Here is a 23,987-nt window from a genome sequence, read left to right as displayed (position 1 = left end):
CTGGCCTAGGGTTATGAACTTGCAACTTGGAAAACTGAATTTTGACTGAAGAATTTAAAGTTACCAGGAGATAAGTGGGATAAAGCGTAACCTTATTTCTTTAGTGGGTTGTAGGGAGCAGTAGTGCATGAAGAGAAACAGGCAACAACCCAGGAAGGGAATGGGCAGGAAAGCAGAACTGTCTGTCACCAACTGGACTGGCAGCTTTTCAAAAATATAATCATAAAGTAGGTTGCAGTTTAGTAAGGCCACTGTTGGCTGTGCCTGGTGTGTATACTGAATGTAAACTGCAGTCATTTGTAGTCCCAATGCATTAGATTAGAACCTAGATTTTGGACTGCTGTTGGTACCGAAACATCTGCACCATAGCCATTCCAAAGAAAACATGCATTTTTTGTAATGAATTTATTAATACAAAATAACACACAATATAAAATGCTTTTTAAAAAAAGTTTACTATCTTTGCATCCCAAATAAAGTGTACTGTTACTGAACTGCAACTGTGCACTACATGACTATTTATATCCAATTACACTATAACCAGTAATGTTGAGTTGAAGGTTTCCATATCTTTACAGAATAGCTCTTCAGTAAGATACAAACTTGCACACTGGGAGAAGTTACATAGTGGGGAACTTCATTAGAAACATTTACTTGTTAAAACAGAAGCGGTTTCCACATTCAAGAGCATCCTACCGAACCAAGTTCAGCAAGTCCTTTTGCTGCAATCACTTTAGGATTAGTTGCAACACTTTTTGTTGTATTATAAGTCTTGTAAATGCCAATTAGTCGATCTGCAATTTCAAACATATTGTTTCGTAGAGAAATAATGATGAACTGTGCATTTTTTGTTTGTTCCTGAAATTTAAAATATTTTACGTTAGTATTTGTGATATTTGGTTGGACATAGCTCTTTAAATACCCCGTTTAGAAATTCCCAATGGGTACGCTCCTCTTTATGCCAGGCTGTTCTGTCTGTTCTTCAAATCAACCTTTCCACAATATAACCCAACTTGCCTGTTACCAGCTACTATGCTCAACACTGAACTGAATAGCAGGATCAGAACCTACGTTAGAGTACAAGTCCAACCTTGTTATACATGGATTTGACTCAACACAAATGGCCACTGCAAATGAGAAGGAATGTGCTGATCCCCAGTGAAGGGGGAAAATACATCCCTTTAAAATCAGTTTTAAAAAAGAAAACCTGCTTTTCTTACTGTTGTAGAGACAGTCATGCAAGCCATTCTTCAGCTGAGCCAGGCAAAGACGGGGTCCCTTGCATTTCTAATTGCTGACTGCCTCTCTACAACAGTAAGAAAAGCTGTTTTTAATCTACAATTGTAAAGGGACACACTTTAATTTTTTAAAACTTTTATTTAACACATTTTATGGTAACAGCAGAGAGTCTCAGAAACAAACCCCTGCAGATGTCAAGGCATGACCCATTAGGAGAAATGGAGGGGCAAGAAACCTGGAAGTGGATCTTAAAATCTATTTTTTTTACTGCTTTTTTATCCATGGATATTTTTTATCCACTAGGGGTTCTGAACCCCAGCAGATAATGAGGGACGACCTGTGGTACAGAAAAAAAATTAAGTTGGTTCCTTCCCATATGTAAGGAGGTAATGAGAGCTGTCTATGTCCATCAAGTTGGCAATTCCTCATGCCTGACAATAAAAAGTAAAATAGAGCTGGAAAGTTTTTAAAACCTGGTGTACACACTGCTTTAAACTGGTATTCTATGAGGTTTGTAATTCAACTATGACAAAAGTAAACTCCATGGTGGATCAAATGTTTAGAAATGCTATCTTACTACGTTTAAATAATTTCTAAAGCACTGTTTTGTTCAGACATTTTATGGATCTCTCAGCATTTTTTGGTTACTAAAATACTAATGGTGTTGAGTTGTCCACACTGTTAATTGCTCACAAGGAGTACCTACAACAAAGTGGAACCACTGATGACCACCACTTGGGAAGATTTTCGGAACTTCGCATTTTATCTCTATACAGCAGGCCCTCCTTATCTGCAGGCTCAGCATCCGCAGAGCTGAACATCCATGGCTAGTGAGCCTGTGGATGGAGCACTTCAGAGGATCTCCCTTCTAGACACAACTGGAAGGCAACTGCGGTTTGCTGGTGCACCCCCAGTGGATTTCATTATCTGCAGAATTTGGTATTGGGCTGGAGGTACTGGAACCAATCCCCTACAGATATCTAGGGCCCACTGTACTGATCTTACATTACCTTCCTATTTGAATCCACATGGTGGTTATTAAGTGAGTACTAGGTTGCTCCTTACTTGGCAAACCACACCAACCAGACACTCTACTTATATTTATTTCAATGGAATGTGCCTACAACTGTTGCTAGAATTTTAGCAAAATAGTACATCTTGAGTTTCAGATGGTTTAAAACCCAAAATTGCCAACAGCAGTACGGGTTACAGTTTAAATTCAGATAGAAGGACCTAATATACACTAGTAGATGCCTTTATACACATAACTCTTGTAATACCTCAGTCATTAGACTTTTGCTTATGGCACATTTTTCAAAAAGTTCTCTGTCCTGTCCTTGCATTTCAAAAGCTCACACCCAGAACCCTTCAGTGAAAAATGTTCAATGCTTTTGAAATCACTGCTATGGGTAGATGTGTCAGAAGCTGCATAGCCAAAAGAGAATTTTCCAGTTCTTTTATGCAAAGCTAGCACTGGTCTAATATATCACAAAGTTTGGTCAATAGAGTTTTCTACAATACTCACATATATGTAAAATGCTACAATGGATACATTTTTAAAGTCAAGGGCTGCATCAATTTCATCCATGAAATACAAGGGAGTCGGTTTATAATGATGAAGAGCAAAAACCAAAGCCAGTGAGCTAAGTGTCTTCTCACCACCAGATAAGTTAAATATCTTCTTCCAACTTTTCTTTGGTGGCCGAACACTGAAAAATTGAAGAATGTATTAATGAACTTAAAATTCTTCAGTTATATCACTCAATAGCAGAACAAAGTCTCTGAATGCAAGTTCAATTCGTGGCATCTTCAGTTTATAGCAGTGTTTCAACATCTATCCTCCACCACATGGTCCACCTACAAGTACCACCGGAAGTAAAGAGGAATGAGGGATGACAACATTATTATTATTGCCAGTTACTTCTGGGTTGGGCCGGATGCAAGGTGGCAAACACCAGTAAGAGGCTCAGGGTGAACGCGAGGGCTTTTTTGAGAGTGGAAAAGCATGCTTTGTAGCCTCCTATCACTGTTGCATTGCTTTCTGCTCTCATTGCTAGGTGACAGGTGTCCTTCGAGTACCACCAGACACCATCTCAAGTACCACTAGTTTAGATCAGGGGTGTCCAAAGTTTTTGGCAGGAGGGCCACATCATCTCTCTGACACTGTGTCAGGGGCCAGGGAAAAAAAGAATTGATTTACATTTAAAATTTGAATAAATTTTCCTAAGTTTACATAAATGAATATATTAAAGATGAACGTATATGAATGAATGAAGGTCTTGCAATAGCTCAAGGCCTGTAAAAAGCCTTGCACAAAGCAAGGTTGGCCTTTGCTGCCATTACTGCATCACAGACATGAAACAACAAGCAGTGGAGGGAGCCCTCATCCCACAGCTCATGTGAGAGGTCAAACAGTCGCCCTCATGCTGAGAGCAGTTGCGTGGGCCAGTGTGGGCTCCAACAAATCTCCAGAGGGCCATTGGAGACTGGGGGCTCCCTGAGGAACGCATTGAGAGGCCTCGAGGGCCGGGGTTTGGGCACCCCTGATTTAGATGGATAGATGAGCTGGGACGACTACTGTCTGAAATCTCTTGCTAGGCTAATACCATCTCCTGTAATGTGACCAGATAATGCCCTGAAGGCCCCTTTGTGAGGCAGTAATCCCTCAATAAATGAAATTAAAATGAACACTAGACTAGATGGGCAAATGCTCTGACACCCTATAAGGCAGCATCATGTGCTTAGTTATATTTAAAGTGAGATGTGGCTTTGAGTAGTGGCTAAGGAACCTGAAGAGTCCCCACGTTCAAAATTTAGTGTGGACAAAGTTACTTGGAGGCTATAAACTAGTTGCTTTCTGAGCCTAAGCTCCATTATACACTGTGGAGATCAGAAGCCTATTTTACAACACAGTGGAAATTACTGAATTTATGCAATGTAGTATTGACATACTAAAGCACTACATCAAACTAAATGTAGTGGTATTCATAATAGGAAATTTCAGGTTTTAAGCATTTACAATCCCTTCAGTATATTCTGACGAGGAGAGAAAAAACCTACAAATTTGGAGTCCAAAGAAGAGGTGCCAGGTCAGAAAAAGCTCATAACAATGGCTCCTATGGTAGCCAGCATGGCCTGAGAGTTGTTTAAAATGTGGTAGATGCATATTATTGTTTTTATGAATGATGTTAGCTGTCTTGAGCACTCACAGGGAAAGGAAAAATCATTAAATGAATAAATTCCAGAAGTTTGAGACACAAGAGGCATCTACACCAGTTGCATAGCTTGGGGGACCACAGGACCCCCAGGACTTCATGGGAGCCCCCTTGCTTGCAACCATTCTGCTCCAATTGTGTCTGGAGAGTGTTCTGAGACCTTAGAACGTCACTTCCGTTTTTCCCAGGAAAACCAGAAGTGACATTCTAGGCCTTTAGAAGGCCTCTGAACACCCTCCAGATGTGAATGAAACTATTTTGGAGGGGTTAAGTTAATGGATAGCCCAGGGCAGGGGTGGCCCTCGAAGGTGTGCCCCAGGGTAGCAGTCCTTTCAGCTATGCTACTGATCTATACTATCCAAACCATGTACCTAGTATGAAAGTGTTATAACACAGGAACTGAAAGGAAGTATAAGTGGAAGAAGTAGCCAAATACTGAATGCCATTGTGGCAATACCACTGCCAACCTCTGGCAACCTAAATGACATCAAGAGTGAAGTGTCTTTCCTAAATACCTATTCAAAGACTAAAGTAAAATACTTCTCTTTGATTTTTGATTACCAAAGCACAGCATAGTTAATTCAGTAGTAAATATCTAACAAATAAAAATACAGGCCATAGAAGAATCATCAAACTTTCAAAATGGCTTCGTGTAACTTACTACAAGCAATACCAACCTGAACATTATTCCTTCAGAGAAAGGATCCAGGCTGTCTACAAGCTCTAGTTCTGCATCACCTCCTAATGTGAGCATTTGGTAGTTTTCCTTTAGCTTGTTTGTTATGACATTAAATCCTGCCATAAACTCATTAAGCCTTTGTTTTCTAAGATCCTCATAAGCTTGCCTAAAGTTGTCTCTCTCGTTGGTAATTTCATCCAGCTCTGCCACACGTTTCAAGTACAGCTCCTCCTAGAAATAAAATTTTAAAACCACACAATGAAACTGTATTTGAATTGTCAAAACAGACCCCTGCTCCTAGCAAAGACTTCTGCCAGGTTGTCATCACTCAAAAGGGTGTAAGTAATGTCTTTTTGTAGGCCCTGTAATGGAAATGTGCAAGATGCCTCGAGGAGATAGGATGTAGTGTCAACAGTGGCCCCTTGCTCTGGCAGGCAAGCATAGGGTTAATCCCAGGGCTCTAACTAGCAGTGGGTACACTGCACAGCTGCAGCCACTAGAGGCAACCAGGTTATTATGGAATAAAAGCAGCACCTGATGAAGGAAGAGTTTGGTGGGAAGTAGGAAAGCTTGGAAAGAAGGAAGGAAATTGAACTGATCTGAAGGATTAATGGCTCATGGACTACTGGAATTGCTGATGGACTAAATGAGAAAAGGACAGATGGGTGAAAGGACTTTGGAGACTATTGGAGTTTGCTGTGTGGCTGCTATGCCCAAGACCTGCTGAGGACCAAGGTGTTGCTGTCATAAGAACATAAGAACAGCCCCGCTGGATCAGGCCATAGGCCCATCTAGTCCAGTTTCCTGTATCTCACAGCAGCCCACCAAATGCCCCAGGGAGCACACCAGATAACAAGAGACCTCATCCTGGTGCCCTCCCTTGCATCTGGCATTCTGACATAACCCATTTCTAAAATCAGGAGGTTGCGCATACACATCATGGCTTGTACCCCATAATGGATTTTTCCTCCAGAAACTTGTCCAATCCCCTTTTAAAGGCGTCTAGGCTAGACGCCAGCACCACATCCTGTGGCAAGGTGTTCCACAGACCGACCACACGCTGATTAAAGAAATATTTTCTTTTGTCTGTCCTAACCCGCCCAACACTCAATTTTAGTGGATGTCCCCTGGTTCTGGTATTATGTGAGAGTGTAAAGAGCATCTCCCTATCCACTCTGTCCATCCCCTGCATAATTTTGTATGCCTCAATCATGTCCCTCCTCAGGCGTCTCTTTTCTAGGCTGAAGAGGCCCAAACGCCGTAGCCTTTCCTCATAAGGAAGGTGCCCCAGCCCCGTAATCATCTTAGTCGCTCTCTTTTGCACCTTTTCCATTTCCACTATGTCTTTTTTGAGATGCGGCGACCAGAACTGGACACAATACTCCAGGTGTGGCCTTACCATAGATTTGTACAACGGCATTATAGTACTAGCCGTTTTGTTCTCAATACCCTTCCTAATGATCCCAAGCATAGAACTGGCCTTCTTCACTGCCGCCACACATTGGGTCGACACTTTCATCGACCTGTCCACCACCACCCCAAGATCTCTCTCCTGATCTGTCACAGACAGCTCAGAACCCATCAGCCTATATCTAAAGTTTTGATTTTTTGCCCCAATGTGCATGACTTTACACTTACTGACATTGAAGCGCATCTGCCATTTTGTCGTAGCTGGAGAAGCTGCTCCAGGAGAGGGGAGTTAGGAGGACCTCTGCAGATTGAACAGGAAAGCTACCCTGGTGGTGGGATCCAGCAGTGCTGCAGGGCAGAACTAGGGCCATTGTTGCAGAACCCAGGGAAGCTAATTAGCTTAAAGTGGGCATAAGTTCTCTAAGCAAAGTTAGGACTGGGAGCCTGAGTGTAGCTAAATGGGTTACACTTTCATAGAAGTGGATAAGTGAATCCATGGGATTGAAGCCAGAGGATAACGAGGATTGGCATACAATTTCTACTGATCAGTATGTATACAGGTGTGCCCCAGTATCCACACAGGTTCCATTAAACATTAAACATAACATTAAAAAGGTGGCAGAGCAGCTTTTAAACTGATCCCTGGGGGAAGGCCGACAGGAGCCGAGGGGCATCCGGTTCGGGACTCCTCATCCCTATTGGATGAGGATGGGGAGGTTAGAGAACAAGACAAAGGCAGAGTAGGAGAAGAAATTGGGAAAGGTAGGGTGATGGGATGTGATAGACGGTTTGGCACAATGAGAGGATGCGGGGACAAAGGAGCGAATAAGCAGCGCATCCTGGGGCATTCCATGTATAAATGCTTTTATGCGAATGCCCGAAGTCTACGAGCAAAGGTGGGAGAACTGGAATGTCTGGTGACAAGGGAAAATATTGACATAGTGGGCATAACGGAAACCTGGTGGAATGCGGAGAATCAGTGGGATACCGCAATCCCGGGCTATAAACTCTACAGGAGGGACAGGCAGGGGCGTGTTGGAGGTGGGGTGGCCGTTTATGTTAAGGAAGGGATAGAATCCAGCAAAGCAGAGATTGAAGGTGGGTCCGACTCCACCGTAGAATCTCTGTGGGTTAAATTACCAGGCTTGTGCAGCGATCTAATACTGGGGGCGTGCTATCGTCCTCCAGACCAGATATTGGATGGGGCCTTGAAATGAGGAAACAGATCAGGGAGGTGACAAGGAGGGACAGGGTTGTAATCATGGGGGACTTCAATTATCCTCATATTGACTGGGTCAATTTGTGTTCTGGTCACGATAAGGAAACCGGATTTCTTGACATGCTAAATGACTGTGGCTTAGATCAGCTAGTCACGGAGCCCACCAGAGGACAGGTGACTCTGAATTTAATATTGTGCGGTACGCAGGACCTGGTTAGAGATGTAAACGTTACTGAGCCATTGGGGAACAGTGATCATGCTGCGATCCGTTTTGACGTGCACGTTGGGGGAAGAATACCAGGCAAATCTCTAACAAAAACCCTTGACTTCCGACGGGCAGACTTCCCTCAAATGAGGAGGCTGGTTAGAAGGAGGTTGAAAGGGAGGGTAAAAAGAGTCCAATCTCTCCAGAGTGCATGGAGACTGCTTAAAACAACAGTAATAGAGGCCCAGCAGAGGTGTATACCGCAAAGAAAGAAGGGTTCCACTAAATCCAGGAGGGTGCCCGCATGGCTAACCAGCCAAGTTAGAGAGGCTGTGAAGGGCAAGGAAGCTTCCTTCCGTAAATGGAAGTCTTGCCCTAATGAGGAGAATAAAAAGGAACATAAACTGTGGCAAAAGAAATGTAAGAAGGTGATACGGGAGGCCAAGCGAGACTATGAGGAACGCATGGCCAGCAACATTAAGGGGAATAATAAAAGCTTCTTCAAATATGTTAGAAGCAGGAAACCCGCCAGAGAAGCGGTTGGCCCTCTGGATGGTGAGGGAGGGAAAGGGGAGATAAAAGGAGACTTAGAGATGGCAGAGAAATTAAATGAGTTCTTTGCTTCTGTCTTCACGGCAGAAGACCTCGGGCAGATACCGCTGCTCGAACGGCCCCTCCTGACCGAGGAGTTAAGTCAGATAGAGGTTAAAAGAGAAGATGTTTCAGACCTCATTGATAAATTAAAGATCAATAAGTCACCGGGCCCTGATGGCATCCACCCAAGGGTTATTAAGGAATTGAAGAATGAAGTTGCAGATCTCTTGACTAAGGTATGCAACTTGTCCCTCAAAATGGCCATGGTGCCAGAAGATTGGAGGATAGCAAATGTCACGCCTATTTTTAAAAAGGGAAAGAGGGGGGACCCGGGAAACTATAGGCCGGTCAGCCTAACATCCATACCGGGTAAGATGGTGGAATGCCTCATCAAAGATAGGATCTCAAAACACATAGACGAACAGGCCTTGCTGAGGGAGAGTCAGCATGGCTTCTGTAAGGGTAAGTCTTGCCTCACCAACCTTATAGAATTCTTTGAAAAGGTCAAAAGGCATGTGGATGCGGGAGAACCCGTGGACATTATATATCTGGACTTTCAGAAGGCGTTTGACACGGTCCCTCACCAAAGGCTACTGAAAAAACTCCACAGTCAGGGAATTAGAGGACAGGTCCTCTCGTGGATTGAGAACTGGTTGGAGGCCAGGAAGCAGAGAGTGGGTGTCAATGGGCAATTTTCACAATGGAGAGAGGTGAAAAGCGGTGTGCCCCAAGGATCTGTCCTGGGACCGGTGCTTTTCAACCTCTTCATAAATGACCTGGAGACAGGGTTGAGCAGTGAAGTGGCTACGTTTGTAGACGACACCAAACTCTTCCGAGTGGTGAAGACAAGAAGTGATTGTGAGGAGCTCCAGAAGGATCTCTCCAGACTGACAGAATGGGCAGCAAAATGGCAGATGCGCTTCAATGTCAGTAAGTGTAAAATCATGCACATTGGGGCAAAAAATCAAAACTTTAGATATAGGCTGATGGGTTCTGAGCTGTCTGTGACAGATCAGGAGAGAGATCTTGGGGTGGTGGTGGACAGGTCGATGAAAGTGTCGACCCAATGTGCGGCGGCAGTGAAGAAGGCCAATTCTATGCTGGGGATCATTAGGAAGGGTATTGAGAACAAAATGGCTAGTATTATAATGCCGTTGTACAAATCTATGGTAAGGCCATACCTGGAGTATTGTGTCCAGTTCTGGTCGCCGCATCTCAAAAAAGACATAGTGGAAATGGAAAAGGTGCAAAAGAGAGCGACTAAGATGATTACGGGGCTGGGGCACCTTCCTTATGAGGAAAGGCTACGGCGTTTGGGCCTCTTCAGCCTAGAAAAGAGACGCTTGAGGGGGGACATGATTGAGACATACAAAATTATGCAGGGAATGGACAGAGTGGATAGGGAGATGCTCTTTACACTCTCACATAATACCAGAACCAGGGGACATCCACTAAAATTGAGTGTTGGGCGGGTTAGGACAGACAAAAGAAAATATTTCTTTACTCAGCGTGTGGTCGGTCTGTGGAACTCCTTGCCACAGGATGTGGTGCTGGCGTCTAGCCTAGACGCCTTTAAAAGGGGATTGGACAAGTTTCTGGAGGAAAAATCCATTATGGGGTACAGACCATGATGTGTATGTGCAACCTCCTGATTTTAGAAATGGGTTATGTCAGAATGCCAGATGCAGGGGAGGGCACCAGGATGAGGTCTCTTGTTATCTGGTGTGCTCCCTGGGGCATTTGGTGGGCCGCTGTGAGATACAGGAAGCTGGACTAGATGGGCCTATGGCCTGATCCAGTGGGGCTGTTCTTATGTTCTTATGTATTCCAGACCCCCCCCCCGCCCCAGATACCAGGGATCTGCAGATAAAGCAGATGCCTCCCCCATCCCCGTGGCTCCCACATGTGCCCATCACATCATTTTAAACTCTCATCGGGGTGAAAAAGTAAGGGTTTTTAAAAATGATGTAATGGGCATGCGGGGGGGGGGCAACCCCCCAGTCTCCGCACATGCTTTAAACTATTTTAAATACTTATCGGAGGATCCTTTGGCAGCCAGGAAAGGGACAACAGTGAGGTCTTCCTGTTGACCTTAATGGTGTTTTCTTTAACCATTTTGGCTGCTTAAAGAGAAGGAGGTGGTATTCTATTTAAACAGCTGGAATGGTTAAACTGAACACCAGTGAGGTCAACAGGAAGATCTCACTGCTGCTTCATTTAAAGAAGGCGCCCCCAGGAAGTGTTTAAAATAGCTTAATGCGCATGTAGGGGGGGGTGCATGGGGAATTGCCCCCACCCCCGTGTGCCCATTAAATTATTTTTAAAAAATTGGTTATTTAAAAATGATTCAATGGGTGCATGGAGAGAGGGGCCCATACATCCTCAGATAACTATCAAGTCAGATTACTGAATTCTATATGAGTAAAGAGGGACCCCCGTATCAGTGGACCCCGTATTTGTGGTTTCAGTTATCAGTGACAATACTGTACATAAACATATATAATTAAAAGCAAATGAAAAAATAATCCCTTTCCTGTAAACCAGTGGTATTCAAACTGGGGTGTCACGACGCCCCAGCCTGTGGGTCCTGGCCTCTGCCCCCTTAAGGGGTGAGAGTAGCCAGGAGACAAGGGAAAGGCAGCAGCACAATCCGCAGGATCGCGCCGCTCAGGAGGTCTGCAGGGGCTTGGGTGCACTTGCCCAAGCCTCCTGCAGCCTCCTGGGGGTGTGGGGAGCCCCACACAACCTTTTGCAGGGCTCCCCAGGTCAGGAAAAGTAAAAGTGGAGTGATTGCGCCCCGCACCGCAAAACCGAAGCATACCACGATCACTCAGCTTTCCCTTCTGACGGGGCTGCAGGGACTGGGGTGCACCCTCCAGCCCCTGCAGCAGCCGTCCCTGTGTGCGCGGAGCCCTGCGCGAGCACCTGCAGGGCACCCCAGGTCAGGGAAAGGGAGAGTGGGGCGATTGAGCTCCACTTCCGCTTTTGCGGAGGCCAAGGAGATCACTCCCCCCCCGGCCCCCGCAAAAACTTACTTTGGGTTTCAAACTCCCGGAGAGTTTGAAAACCGCAGCTGTAAACTATTCAAATGTTTACATCACATGTATGGCTCCTAAAACATTTTCATCTAGAACCAGATTGCTTAGATTTTTTTATAAGATCAAAAACTATAAATAAAACAGTGTCATGATTCATAGTGAGAAACACAAAACATATCTTTAGCTTCTACAGAGATCAATTGAGGTGTTACTGAATTTTCAAATACACTACATATATTTACAAAGAACCAACCATCCCTTAATTCCCCAGCTTTCAATTCTACATAGCCTTCAACTAATACATTAGAAGAGGTTAGACATCATTGCTGCAGTTCTACACAAAAAGGTAAGGAGAGATGAAGTTGTCTAGTGTTTTTAATGAAATGCAATACAATAGGGCCCTCCTTATTTGCGGGCTTGACATCCATTGATTTCAGTATCCACAGATATTGAGCTGCAAAATAGCAGCAGCACCCATTTACGGTTGGGGATGAGCAATCAAGGGCCTGCAAGTCACAAGAGCCCTCAATGAGCTCACTCCACAAAAGGTAACATAGGATTCTATGGGAAGAAAAAGCATAAAAAGCTGAATCGCCAGACCCGGTGTCTTTCATCCCTTGCTTATCCGGCTGCCTTGCTTCCACTATGTATGTTTGCCTGATCACCAGATATATATGAAACATCCCCATGCAATCTGCTTCCTATGTACCATTGTGCCAAACCAGCACCCAAGACTGGTAACCACCTGCGCCCCATTTCCTTCCCAACCTTCTTCCTCCCTTCCAGCTTCAAGTGCAATCAAAAGCTGTTGTGTCAGCATGGACTGGACAGCCATCCTTTTTGAGGAGCCTTTCAACACACCCTCTTCTGCCAGGAAAGCAGCTCTGGTTATCTTATCCTGCTTTCCTCCTTGAGTCAGCTAGTCATTTCCTTGCATTTGGACTTTCAGTCTAACTTTTGTGTCCTGTGCTTTGAACTCAGGAGACTGCCTGCTGAGAACATTTTGCCATGGTCTTTCCTTCCTCTCTAAACTTTTCTCCTTTTCCCTTTCCATTACTGGAACCCTCACCCCGTTTTTCACAGCCCCAGTTCTCCTTCTTTCCTTCCTCCATGCTTATGCCATCATACACCCCTTTCTCTTTTAAGGATTTCATCTTTTTCCTATATACGTTTAGGGTCCAGTTGCTTGAAAGGCTGAAATATTGAATGACAAACATACTAAGGCTATCATGGCTGAATTGCTTTCATTTTGATTCCCCTTCTCTGCATTTGTAAAATTATCTTCACAATAAAAGTTTCTTCTCTGCACATTTACCCTCCCCTCCTTCCTCCTTCTCCACCAAACCACTGAATTGTGTCACTGAACACATCCCCCCAAATATATATCCCCAGCTGAAAAGCACACCCAGTAACAAATCTTTCTTGTCTGGAGAAGTCATTTGTATGCACCTCACTTGATGACTGGTATGGAGTTACATCATGTGATTTTCCCCAAGCACACAATAAGATCTCCCTTCCCCTTCCTTAAAGAAAGAGAAGCCTAGAATCCTTGATGACATCACCTCCAACTGTTATGGGACCAGAAGACACTGTAGAGTTATATAGGGGTTGCTTCTGCAGCTTCACTATCAGTCAGCCCTCAAGTCTACTGCAGCTCCTTTAGCTCTCTAGAAACGTACCTCTCAAATACATAGTATCATCCATTTTTTATTATTTAAAATGTAAGCAGCTTTGGAAGCAATCTTGGCTAAAAATCACCATTTACAAGTAAACAGTTGGCAAACAGAATGGTTTCCATAAGGATGGCTGCCACAAAAGTTCTGTATCTAAAGAGTTCAAGTTCAATCACGTGGAAACTGGCATAGCAGAGGCCCAATCTTGCCACAGATCTATAATTTTGCTTTAACCATAATGGTAAATATCACAAATACTTACCTTTTTATTATATTCTGCGATGGCACCCAAGTTTGGTTTCATTTCATGACACTGAGCTTCTAAGAGAGCTATTTGATTAGTTATTATATTTGGCTCTTTAATTCCCTCAAGATCCTCCTGACCAAGGACTGGAAGCTCTTCTGACTGTTTGTCTTCCACAGAATGCAGAGATATTTTTGATATCTAAAATATATTTCAAGGAGTTAATGAACAGGTCACGTTCTCATGTGTCTGTCCATAATTTGGCAGATGGTTCTGTACCTCAACTATAGTATATCCAAACAGAACGAGTTAAGTATCTTCACCCCGCACTTGTTCTAGAAAACTTACACATCTACCAATAACACAGGCCAATCATTCCATATCAGTTATACCTTAGATTGCTGATTATGACCCCAAGTGAGAATAAATGTCTATTTGAAGATAGAAAATTGAGAGAATAAGGTAGCTCGTAATATTAAATTTGATTACATTGAATGGGCACTGTAACAATGCAACATGCCGCAAAACAAAATCTAAGGAAAATGTATCATCTACTTGATTTTCTCAAATTCTTTTCAATTCTGCAGAAGATTTTGCCCAATTAGTTTGCCTTTCTGTTTAAAAAGTCATTTAGAGATTACACTATTTGACAAAAAAGATTTAATGTATGCAAGATATTACCTGTCATTTATTGCATTAAGTTTTTTAAAAACAGTTTTGCAAACATCCTGAACTGCAGATGTGCAAACCAGATTATTGCTCAATAATGCTAAACTGAGCAAATATTTGTTATAATTAGAATGCAAGTTGAGCAGCTTGTGGAGTACTGACCTAGAGCTTCTGAAGGCTGCAATACTGGGGGATTTTTAAACTTGGGAGAAAAGATAATTAAGAGGGGCAATTATTGTGATCTAAAAATGCAGTATGGTTTTTCTCCCTCTCAACACTAGAACCAGGGGTCAGTCAATGAAACAGACTTGCAGGAGACCCAGGATGGACAAAAGGAAGCACTTTAGACAGTGAATAATCAATCTTTGGAATTTATTGGCGCAAGATGTGGCAATGACCATAAGCTTAGATGGCTTTAAAAAGGAATTTGACAAGTCTCTCAATGGTTACTAGTTATGATGGCTGTATGCTGCCTCCAGGTTCAGTGGTAGTTTTCAATTAAAGTATTTATAACCTGCCTCCTCCACACCTTGGAGGAGTGGAACACTTGGTGTTCCAATGGCAATTTACAAAATTCACTATATACCACCACTATAAAAACTATATAGAAAAAAACACATACACACACCCCATAAACCAATAGATTAACAATGAGAACATTAAACTTTCATATAAGAATAGCTAAAAACATCAAAGTAACTTTGTTTCAGTATACTTCTGAATACCAGTTGCAAGGCAGCAATGGAGGGAAAAAAGTATGCCTTTTTCTCTTGCTTGTAGGTTTGCCAAAGACAGTTGGTAGGCCACTGTGGGTGCAATCCTAACCCCTTATGTCAGTGCTTTCCAGCACAGGCATAGCGGTGCCAATGGGACATGTGCTGCATCCTGCAGTTGGGTGTCACTCATGGAGGCCTCTTCAAAATAAGGGAATGTTTGTTCCCTTACCTCAGAGTTGCATTACCCTTATGTCAGTGCTGGAAAGCACTGACATAAGGGGTTACGATTGCACCCTAAGTCAAACAAGATTGGCGGGGCCTTTGGCCTGATCCAGCAGGGCTTATGTTCACCACAATGTCACCTCTGACTATCTTCCCATTCCTGTCCTAACTGCCCTAGCATTTATAACCTGACCCAGTTGTGGAGTACAGTTAATTTATTTGTTCAAAGTGAATACAGTAGGCAGATTTAATGCCCCCCATGGCAGTAACCCTCACCACCCTGGATTGCTTTTCCAGTCAAAAGTGGCTGTATTGTCCAGCACCTATGTCCAGACAAGAACACTGTGGCCAATCTGGTTTGGCTTACATTTGTTTGTGTAAACTCTGCCCAGCTTTGAAAACCACACCTGCAGAGATGCGGTCTGCCTGAATGCATCTGACAACCTGCATTTGGCAGGGAGATACAAGGCTTCCTAACTGGGGAGAAAATGTAAACTCACCTTAGAGCTAAGGCTAATCATAATGCTGTAGCTCTGTGAAGTTTCCAGAAGATTTATCCCCTTCCCTACTGAAAGAAAATGAAATCCTGCACAGAGTCAAGATTTCTAATCAGTGTAGGTGCTGGCATACCATGCTCTTTCAGTGAGACAAACTGGGAGATGGACAGAAGGGAACTACTTGATCTAGAACATCCTAGAGCATCCTTAGAATTACACTTTCATCCGTTCCTGGAAGGCATGACGTCTGCTTGTGACCTTGCTGAGAACACCTTCTAAGCCTTTGAAACCTGTCTTTTTGCAGAGCCCTTGATAGCCTGGTGTGTGCTTACAAGTAACATTTGCTATGACAGACATGGGGGAACACAGTAAAACACAAGTGCTTAAAAACATATAAGCTTATCTTGTTTCTTAAAATATTATTACAGAATGAAAAATTACCTCCTTTTGCCAATACTTAATCTTTGATTGGTGTTCAGCAATACGACTATCTAGCTGTTCAATTTTAAGCCTAATACTTAGAGCTTCTTTTTGTAGCAAATGCTCTTCTTCTTGGATTGTTTTAATCTTTTGAAGTATAGAGCGATGTTCCTCTTGGATCTTGGGTAAAGACTCCTAAGCAAAAATCAGAAATGAAAGTCAAGTCTTTAGCAATAGATGATCTGAAACAGCTTGCATTTATAGGGTTTTAATTCAGCATGCCTTTAAATGCACATTTAAGCTAACATAAAATACACAGACATAACCATAGCTAATACTTGAAAAATGAAGTAATTGCCCAAGTTGGAAGGAGGTTTTTTTTAAAAATCAGTTTGATGTTTTTAAATCAGTAAAAACCACAAGGAACCTCTTCTCAAGCAAGATCATGGCTATGTTGATAAACAAAGCAGAAGGGCATGATTTTTAAATCAAATGCTGTAGTCAATGCGATTTTAATGCTATTTAGATATTAAAAAGTGAAAGGCAATTTAAGTGTTATTTGTGAAAGTAACCAGACATGATTAGTTTGATTGCCTGGTCCTTGATCTTCCCCTGTGAGTAGCTGATGCTCAATTGAACAAGAATTACTTATTCAATCTTGCCACCAGATGCCTCACTCAAGTAATAAAATAAAATTGAGAGCATTATTTTTGCTAAGTGGGTAAGATCAAATTGTAAAAAAGCCATCTTGCTTACAGTGTTCGGTTAACTGCATAATGAGGAGGTTCCTTCCTCATAAAGCTAGAGAAGACAGAATCCTATGCAGGACATTTCCATAGAGGTCAAATCAATTTTGCATGCATCCAGTTGCTGTTCATAGATTACTTGAAACACAAGACTTGTGTTAATCTTGATACAATGGATCAAGGAGGTCCTATCTGGATGCATTACTATCAATATTAATAAACTATCAAATATTCTGCTTTGACATTTATCCTCTTTCCAAAGAAGGTGACTAACAAAAATCAATTAGGCCCTCTCAGCTGTTCAGAATATTGATATTCTACACACCACCTCACAGTGCCCTCCCAAGGAGATTCAGATACCACTAGACAGGAAAAGAAAACTAGACAGATGTGAAATTCCATTGAATCTGCTGTAATTCCATTTTCCAGTAAGGGGACTAGGGAGATCTTTGTGAAACCACTACCAGGAACCAAGTGAAGTTAAGTAACTCAGCTCCACAAACATAAGGACTCACTGCTCCCATCTCACTTCGGTGCTCTTTTTCTCTATATGACATTGTGTTTAAGTGCTCCTTCTCTCTTATTCTTAGAAACAGATTGGCTTTGATTTTCAGAAGGGAAAGGAGGAACCGAAACTCCTTACACATCCCTAGTATTAAGCAGCAGTGTAAAAAGCATGTAATGCTCAGGAGCTCCATGTCTCTTCTACTGTAGCAGTAAGTGAGGCAGAGGTCTGGTGAATGATGAAGGAAACCTAATACTTGTCCAAATGCTGCCACCTGCTGGACAGTTCTAAGGCAGAGGAAGCATTCTGCCTTTTCAAACTACTTGCACTGCTTCCATCTGAGCAATCAGGGCTTAGCAAAGGAGTAATTGCTACTTACTCCAAGGAAGGAGGCAAATTATAAACCTGGGATAACTGATGAATAGAAGTGTTTGAAAATAGTCAGAAGTAAGCCCACTGTGTTCAGTAAGACTTAGGATTTCATCCTACCTTACTAACTGGAAACAAACACCTCTACTGATGAGTTTTCCTGAGATTCCAAATATGAGGGGCATTTCTACCTCATAAATATGGTGCATGTAACATGACTGGCACTCTTCACTCCAGCGCAGTTATATTATTATATATGCATTATATTGTGAGCCTTTTTGGGACAGCAAACCATTTACTTAACTACCACAGACACCCGTCCACAAGTCTACCTCACAGATAAGTCAAGCGCAGGTTCTTGAGCCAAAATCATGGAATTTTCTATGACCGTTGGATAAGCTGGGGGTTAAACTTCGGGGCGAGTCTGACTATAGTTTTGTCTGATTTTACCTGAGGCCAGATTCTGAAAAATAACCTATCAGTAATTGTTATCTAAGAACTGTACAGTCTCTAATTTATTAAAAATATAGTAAAAGATCATAGGAAGAGGATCAAGATACATTTTTATTCTTTAACTTTTCAAATTCTGGTTTTCACAACCTTTTAGTAAACACTATCAGAGTTGGCAACCTTCAGTCTCAAAAGACTATGGTATTGCGCTCTGGATGATGGTTCTGGCACAGCGTCTAGTGTGGCTGAAAAGGCCAATTCGGGAGTGGCAATCCCTTCCACACTGGGAGCAAGTGCAGTCTGTCCCTGGTCTGTCTCCCTGGCTATGGGCCTTCCTTCTTTGCCTCTTTGCCTCAGACTGTTGGCCAGTCTGAGGCAAAGTCTGAAAGTCTGTGATAGTCTGGCCAACAGACTATCAGAGTAAGTGCACTGTAAATAACATACCAGTGGTTCCCAGCATACATGTACCCCCAGGGGCACAGGACCTTTAGGGGTGCTTGAAAAAGAATTGAATAATGGCAGAAAAAGGCAAGTAATGCTCCAGTATGCCCAGCAAAGCAGGAAGGGAGGTAGTAGGTTAGCTATCAATAACTAGTTTTTGGTCATCAATTTGTGTATGAATCAGTGATTGAAAACCAGCACAGTAAAAAAGCTGAAACATAATATGGAAAGTGATCAATCACCCAGAATTTCTCAGGACACTTCAGGTGCAAAACAGTACAAAGGCAGTCTTCAGTTTTTCAAACAGATAAAAAGAGAAAATACTGTGATTGAATACATGAAGTACGGGTTTTCATAGGGAGGCAATGAGGGCTTATATTATTAATTACAAACATTTAGCTAATATGAGGGGTACAATTTATGGAAATAGACTGCAAATGAAAAAGAGTTGGGAACCACTGCAGGCGAACCATTAATCAAAACCTTGCTTAAGATGCCTGGTGTGCTAGGTTCTACACAGAGCATACAATTTAGAACACATAACTGGGAGAGTGCAATTCAATTCACAGCAAGAGAAACAAGCAACAAGGAATTACTGTAAGTGCAACTGCACATAGCTGCAACCCTATTTACTCAGAAGCAGACCCATTGCTTTCCATGGGTGTTATTCTTAAGTGATGGTGCACTGAATTGTAGCCTGGAACTTTGCTTCAAATGGGAACGAGGATTACATCTTGGTGTTTAAAAAAACAGACCTCTGCAAAATGCAAGCATTTGCAAAATGGAACCAGGCTGCAGCAGAGTCTTCAAAAGAGAAGGGGGCTGGCTTCAATTCAGTGGAAGTGAAGAGCAGTGAAAAGGTTAACTTTGGCTGCAACTTTCCAGGGGTTGCACTGGAGATAAATGGCCCTCTAATTATCTCTGCATTGCCCATGCCATTTGAAAAGCAAGTTCTCCAGAGTTGAAAAGCTCTGCCCCGAGCAACCTTAGAGATAAGGTGATTATCTAAGCTTGATTTCTCAGCAAAAACTTCTCACCCTATAGGCGAGTATCTACTGTATGTAAAACCCTTTGTGAACTTTTTTAAATTTGAAAATTTTACTTTTTTACACACACACACACCCTCTATATATACACACACAAACATATCTCTGCTCATTCTCAGTTATGCCCTCGTGCATTAGCATTAGAATCTATTGTGAAACAGAGCCTCTTTTTCTTCCTTTACTGAGGAGCACTAACAGAATAAATATTCTTATTTAATATAAATATTAAATAAGAATATTTATATTAAATAAATGGTTTGCTGTCCCAAAAGGGCTCACAAAAATATAGCATAAACACCAGCAAACAGCTGCTGGAAATGATGCTGTTCTGAAGAGGGACCCCCTGCTCCCTCTGTGTGAATATAAGATCATCATTTTAAAAGGTATCTCTGCTCAGCTAGCAGAGTTCACGTTCGGCTTGTGGAGTGCATTGCACCAGGTGTCTTTTTCAGATAGAATTTTTAGCAGCACTGAAGACTTCAATTTGCAGAAACACACCACTCATTGCATTGTATGCATCACAGGTATTTTTAGTATTTATATACAGTTCTCAATTTTATTCCACTTAAAGAATATAAGCTAGTATCATACATACTTCAGCTGTTTTGCTAGCCTTCATTACTTCAGTAGCTCGTTCATCTAGGGTACACAACTGATCCATTAAGTCTTGTATGCTCTTTTTATTATCTTCAATTTCTTTTTCAGTGCGAAGGACAGCATCCTCTGATTTTTTCAGGTTTCTACACAGAGTACATGAAATAGACTAGCTGTGAAGCCCTCTCTTTAGCAACATTAGTACCCCTAGAGCAGTGATTTTCAACCTTTTTCATCTCATGGCACACTGACAAGGCACTACAACTATCAAGGCACACCATCAGGTTTTTTATAATTGCCAAGGCACACCATGCTGCCAGTGGGAACCTCACATCCCTATTGGCCCTACTAATAAATGACCTTCCCTCAAATTCCTGTGGCACACCTGTGGACCACTCACGGCACACCAGTGTGCCATGGCACAGTGGTTGAAAATGGCTGCCCTGGAGTATAATCTCCACAGAAACTAAAAGTATATTCCAACAACATACACGCTGCATCTTGGTCACTTTTAGATCATACTTCTGTGAGGGGGCATTCAATGAGGCAGAGTTCATCTATAGCTCCTTCTGCCCCCATTCTCCAAAGGGAAGAGTCTGGAACCTGAAGTGTATCACCAATGTCCAGGGAGAAAACATTGCTCCCCCCCCACGACAACAAATCTCTAATTATATTGTACATCTGCATGGATATTAACTATAAGATGCTTTGAAAGCTATCTTCGTTTTAAAAAGTGGGGTAAAATATATGGGAAAAAGTTACTTGAACATTCATATTATATATGCCTGAATAGTTAATTCAGTATCAGGTACAGACTTTGAAAATTTGAAAAACTTTACAGTTCAGAATGAAAACAGACCACAAAATTTCTATATACTTCTAGAGAGAAAGTTCATTTAAAAAATTGCTTAATTTGTGCTTAACGATTCACTTTCTATGGAATAAAAGCCTGCATTTAAAAAAGTAGTTAACAAATGGTCAGAATCAACCAAGAAATATACTGAATTGTTTCGGCAATCATTTTAAAACTATGATGAAATGAATATTTAGACTTCTATGATGTTGAAACACAAACACATTAGATATTTATTGTACCTGTCTGCTGTCTTGATGGCCACTTGAGCTTTAGTAATAGCAGAAGCACACTGATCTATTTCCTTGTTTATCTTATCAAGATTATCTTGATGAGCTTTAAGTTTATTATTATTTATTTCAATTATGAGATTATGCAGTCTCTTAACTTCTGTTTCCAATTTACCAGCCTTTGTAGCAGCTCTATCATACTCTGTAAGAAAAAGAAAAATAGTAAAAACATATTGTTGAGTACATGTTTGTTCAAGCATATTTTAATCACCGAATTTTTACATGTCAACAGAATTTATTGTCATGCAACAAATGCACATCAACATTCATTTGGTCATAATATGAAGTGGTTATCAGTACAACTGCTAATCACTCGCTGGGGTGGTGGGATTTCCTATGCAATCTCTTTGAGTGCATGTCCTTCCATTCCAATACATTATCGAGAACAGGGGTATCTAAACATTTTGGCAGGAGGGTCACATCTCTCTGACTGTGTCGGAGGCCGGGGGGAGGGGGAAGAATTAATTTACATTTAAAGTTTGAATAAATTGACATAAATGAATATATTAGAGATGGAACTTACATGAATGAATGAATGGTCTTGCAATATTTCAAGGCCTATAAAAGGCCTTGCACAAAGCAAGGTCAGCCTTTCCTTCGCTGTCACTGCTGCATCACAGATGTGAAACAGCAAGTAGTGGAGGAAGCCCTCGTCCCACAGCTCAGGTGAGAGGTCAAACAGTCGTTCTCATACTGAGAGCAGTTGCGTCAGGCTAGCAAAAGCTCCAGCAAGTCTCCGGAGGGCCAGAGGTTCATTGGAGACTGCAGGCTGGATTGGGAGCACCCGAGGGCCACAAGTGGCCCCTGGGCCAGGGTTTGGGCACCCCTGATTTAGAACATGGTTGTCAAATATATGGTCCACGGAAGCTGTTTTTCTGGCCCATATGATAATTGGGTTCTCCCAGAACTGCCCTTTCAACAGCGCCACTTCTGCTGAGACTCTGGGAGAGAGAGGTAGGAGGAGGCCTCAGGAGGCAATGACATATTACAGGAAAATGGGCATACCAAGAGGGGTGAGAGAGGGAGTTTCTGCCAAGGAACTGGGAAAGCCCAATTATCACACAGGCCACCCTTTCATACTGCTTGATAATTGGGCTTGCCACTGTTAAAACAGGGTATGGAGATGGATTGGTGGACTGGCTTGCAACTTGATTCAAAATTTGGGAAAGATAAACAAGAAGGATTATATTCAGAACAGATGCCATTTGATAGAATACTCTTAGAAACAAAAGAAAAATATATCAAAAGAATGTATATATTCCTATTGGATTTTGAGATGCATGAAGAAACAATAAAAGAATGTATGATAAAATGGTCACAAAATATAGGCCATAATATTACATTACAACAATGAGAACAGATTTGGAAATATAATATAAAATTTACTAGAGCAACAAATTTTAAAGAAAATGTATATAAAATGTTTTATAGATGGTACATGACACCAGTAAAACTGGTAAAAATGAATCAGAACATATCAAAAAATTGTTGGAAGTGTAAATGTGAAGAAGGGACGTTTTATCATATGTGGTGGACATGTAAAAAAATGCAAGTATACTGGAAAATGGTAAGGAATCTAATACAAGAGATTGTTGGATTTACGCTACCACTGAAACCAGAGCTATTTTTGCTTAATATCACCTTAGATATTAGATAAAGAAAATGATGTGTATTTAGTTATTATGATATTAACTGCTGCAAGGATTTTATATGCTAGATACTGGAAAGATAGTAAAAATCCAATGAAAGATGAATTAATAGAGAAAATAATGAATGTGGTGGAAATGGATAGGCTTACAGAGATTTTGGATCAACAGTGTAAACCGACACAGATAGAGCAATGGAGACCATTTTATGCTTGGTTGAAAATGAAGTTGTAGATGTATAAGGTAGGGCATTTAGATGATTATATTGTATACATGATATATTATACAGGATATGATATGATAAATGATATTAAGAGATTAAACTAGAAGAGGAACAAGATTAGAAGATATGTATTGATTGATTAGATATATTGATATATGATTGCCTGCACCCTTCAACGGTATGTTTTTGTGTGTTCTTTTTGTGTTGTGTATTGAGTTTCTGTCTGTTATGTGTTTGTTTATATTTGTTGTTTATTTTTATTTTGGAAAATAATTAAAAAAATTTAAAAAAGATAATTGGGCTCACCCAGGGTGATAATTGGGCTCTACCATATCTTGAAAACATGATCAAGATTTTTGTATTTTTCTCTTGCAACTAATGAGTTCCTACATGAGAACTACGTGCTTATTTTTGATCATCATCTGCTTCTGCTCAGCCCGCAGGTGCACACATTTGGTCCCTGTTGCCTAAATACAATGTTGGGCAGAAATGGCTTAAATGAAAGGTACTGATAATGAAATCCGGGGGGGGGGGGGGGGGCGGCGGCACCACAATTACTTGCCTGGTGGGCGCACCTAGCCCTTTGTAGGTGGTGCATGGCCTCCTGCGAATGCCTCCAGACGTGACTGGAATTCGCTGGTGCGAAGTGCCTTCCAGTCATGTTTGGACGGTGTTCTGAGGCCCTCCAGCCACAGGATCAGCATCCACAGATCCTCAAGTATGTGGATGCCAAACCTGCAGATAAGGAGGACCCACTGTATTATTTTTCACAATACAGTTCAGT

The 23,987-nt window shown here is 41.8% G+C and overlaps 1 protein-coding gene across 4 annotated transcripts in view; it reads right to left on the bottom strand.

The window, feature by feature from the left end:
* Window positions 1–436: 436 nt before the first annotated feature.
* The window catches only part of SMC4 (structural maintenance of chromosomes 4), an 83,008-nt gene continuing 59,457 nt past the window's right edge, over window positions 437–23,987 (bottom strand). For all 4 annotated transcript variants that reach the window (XM_066620778.1, XM_066620781.1, XM_066620779.1 and 1 more), the window contains exons 18-24: window positions 21,287–21,476; window positions 20,193–20,337; window positions 16,062–16,235; window positions 13,535–13,717; window positions 5,132–5,364; window positions 2,765–2,948; window positions 437–858 (exon numbers count right to left, since the gene is read on the bottom strand). In XM_066620778.1, coding sequence (XP_066476875.1) covers window positions 682–858; window positions 2,765–2,948; window positions 5,132–5,364; window positions 13,535–13,717; window positions 16,062–16,235; window positions 20,193–20,337; window positions 21,287–21,476 — 1,286 coding nt within the window. In that variant the 3' untranslated portion in view covers window positions 437–681. The remainder of the gene's footprint in view (window positions 859–2,764; window positions 2,949–5,131; window positions 5,365–13,534; window positions 13,718–16,061; window positions 16,236–20,192; window positions 20,338–21,286; window positions 21,477–23,987) is intronic.

The sequence above is a fragment of the Tiliqua scincoides genome, chromosome 3 (genome assembly GCF_035046505.1).
Source record: "Tiliqua scincoides isolate rTilSci1 chromosome 3, rTilSci1.hap2, whole genome shotgun sequence".
NCBI lineage: Eukaryota > Metazoa > Chordata > Lepidosauria > Squamata > Scincidae > Tiliqua > Tiliqua scincoides.
This window is presented reverse-complemented; position numbering and strand designations above follow the sequence as displayed.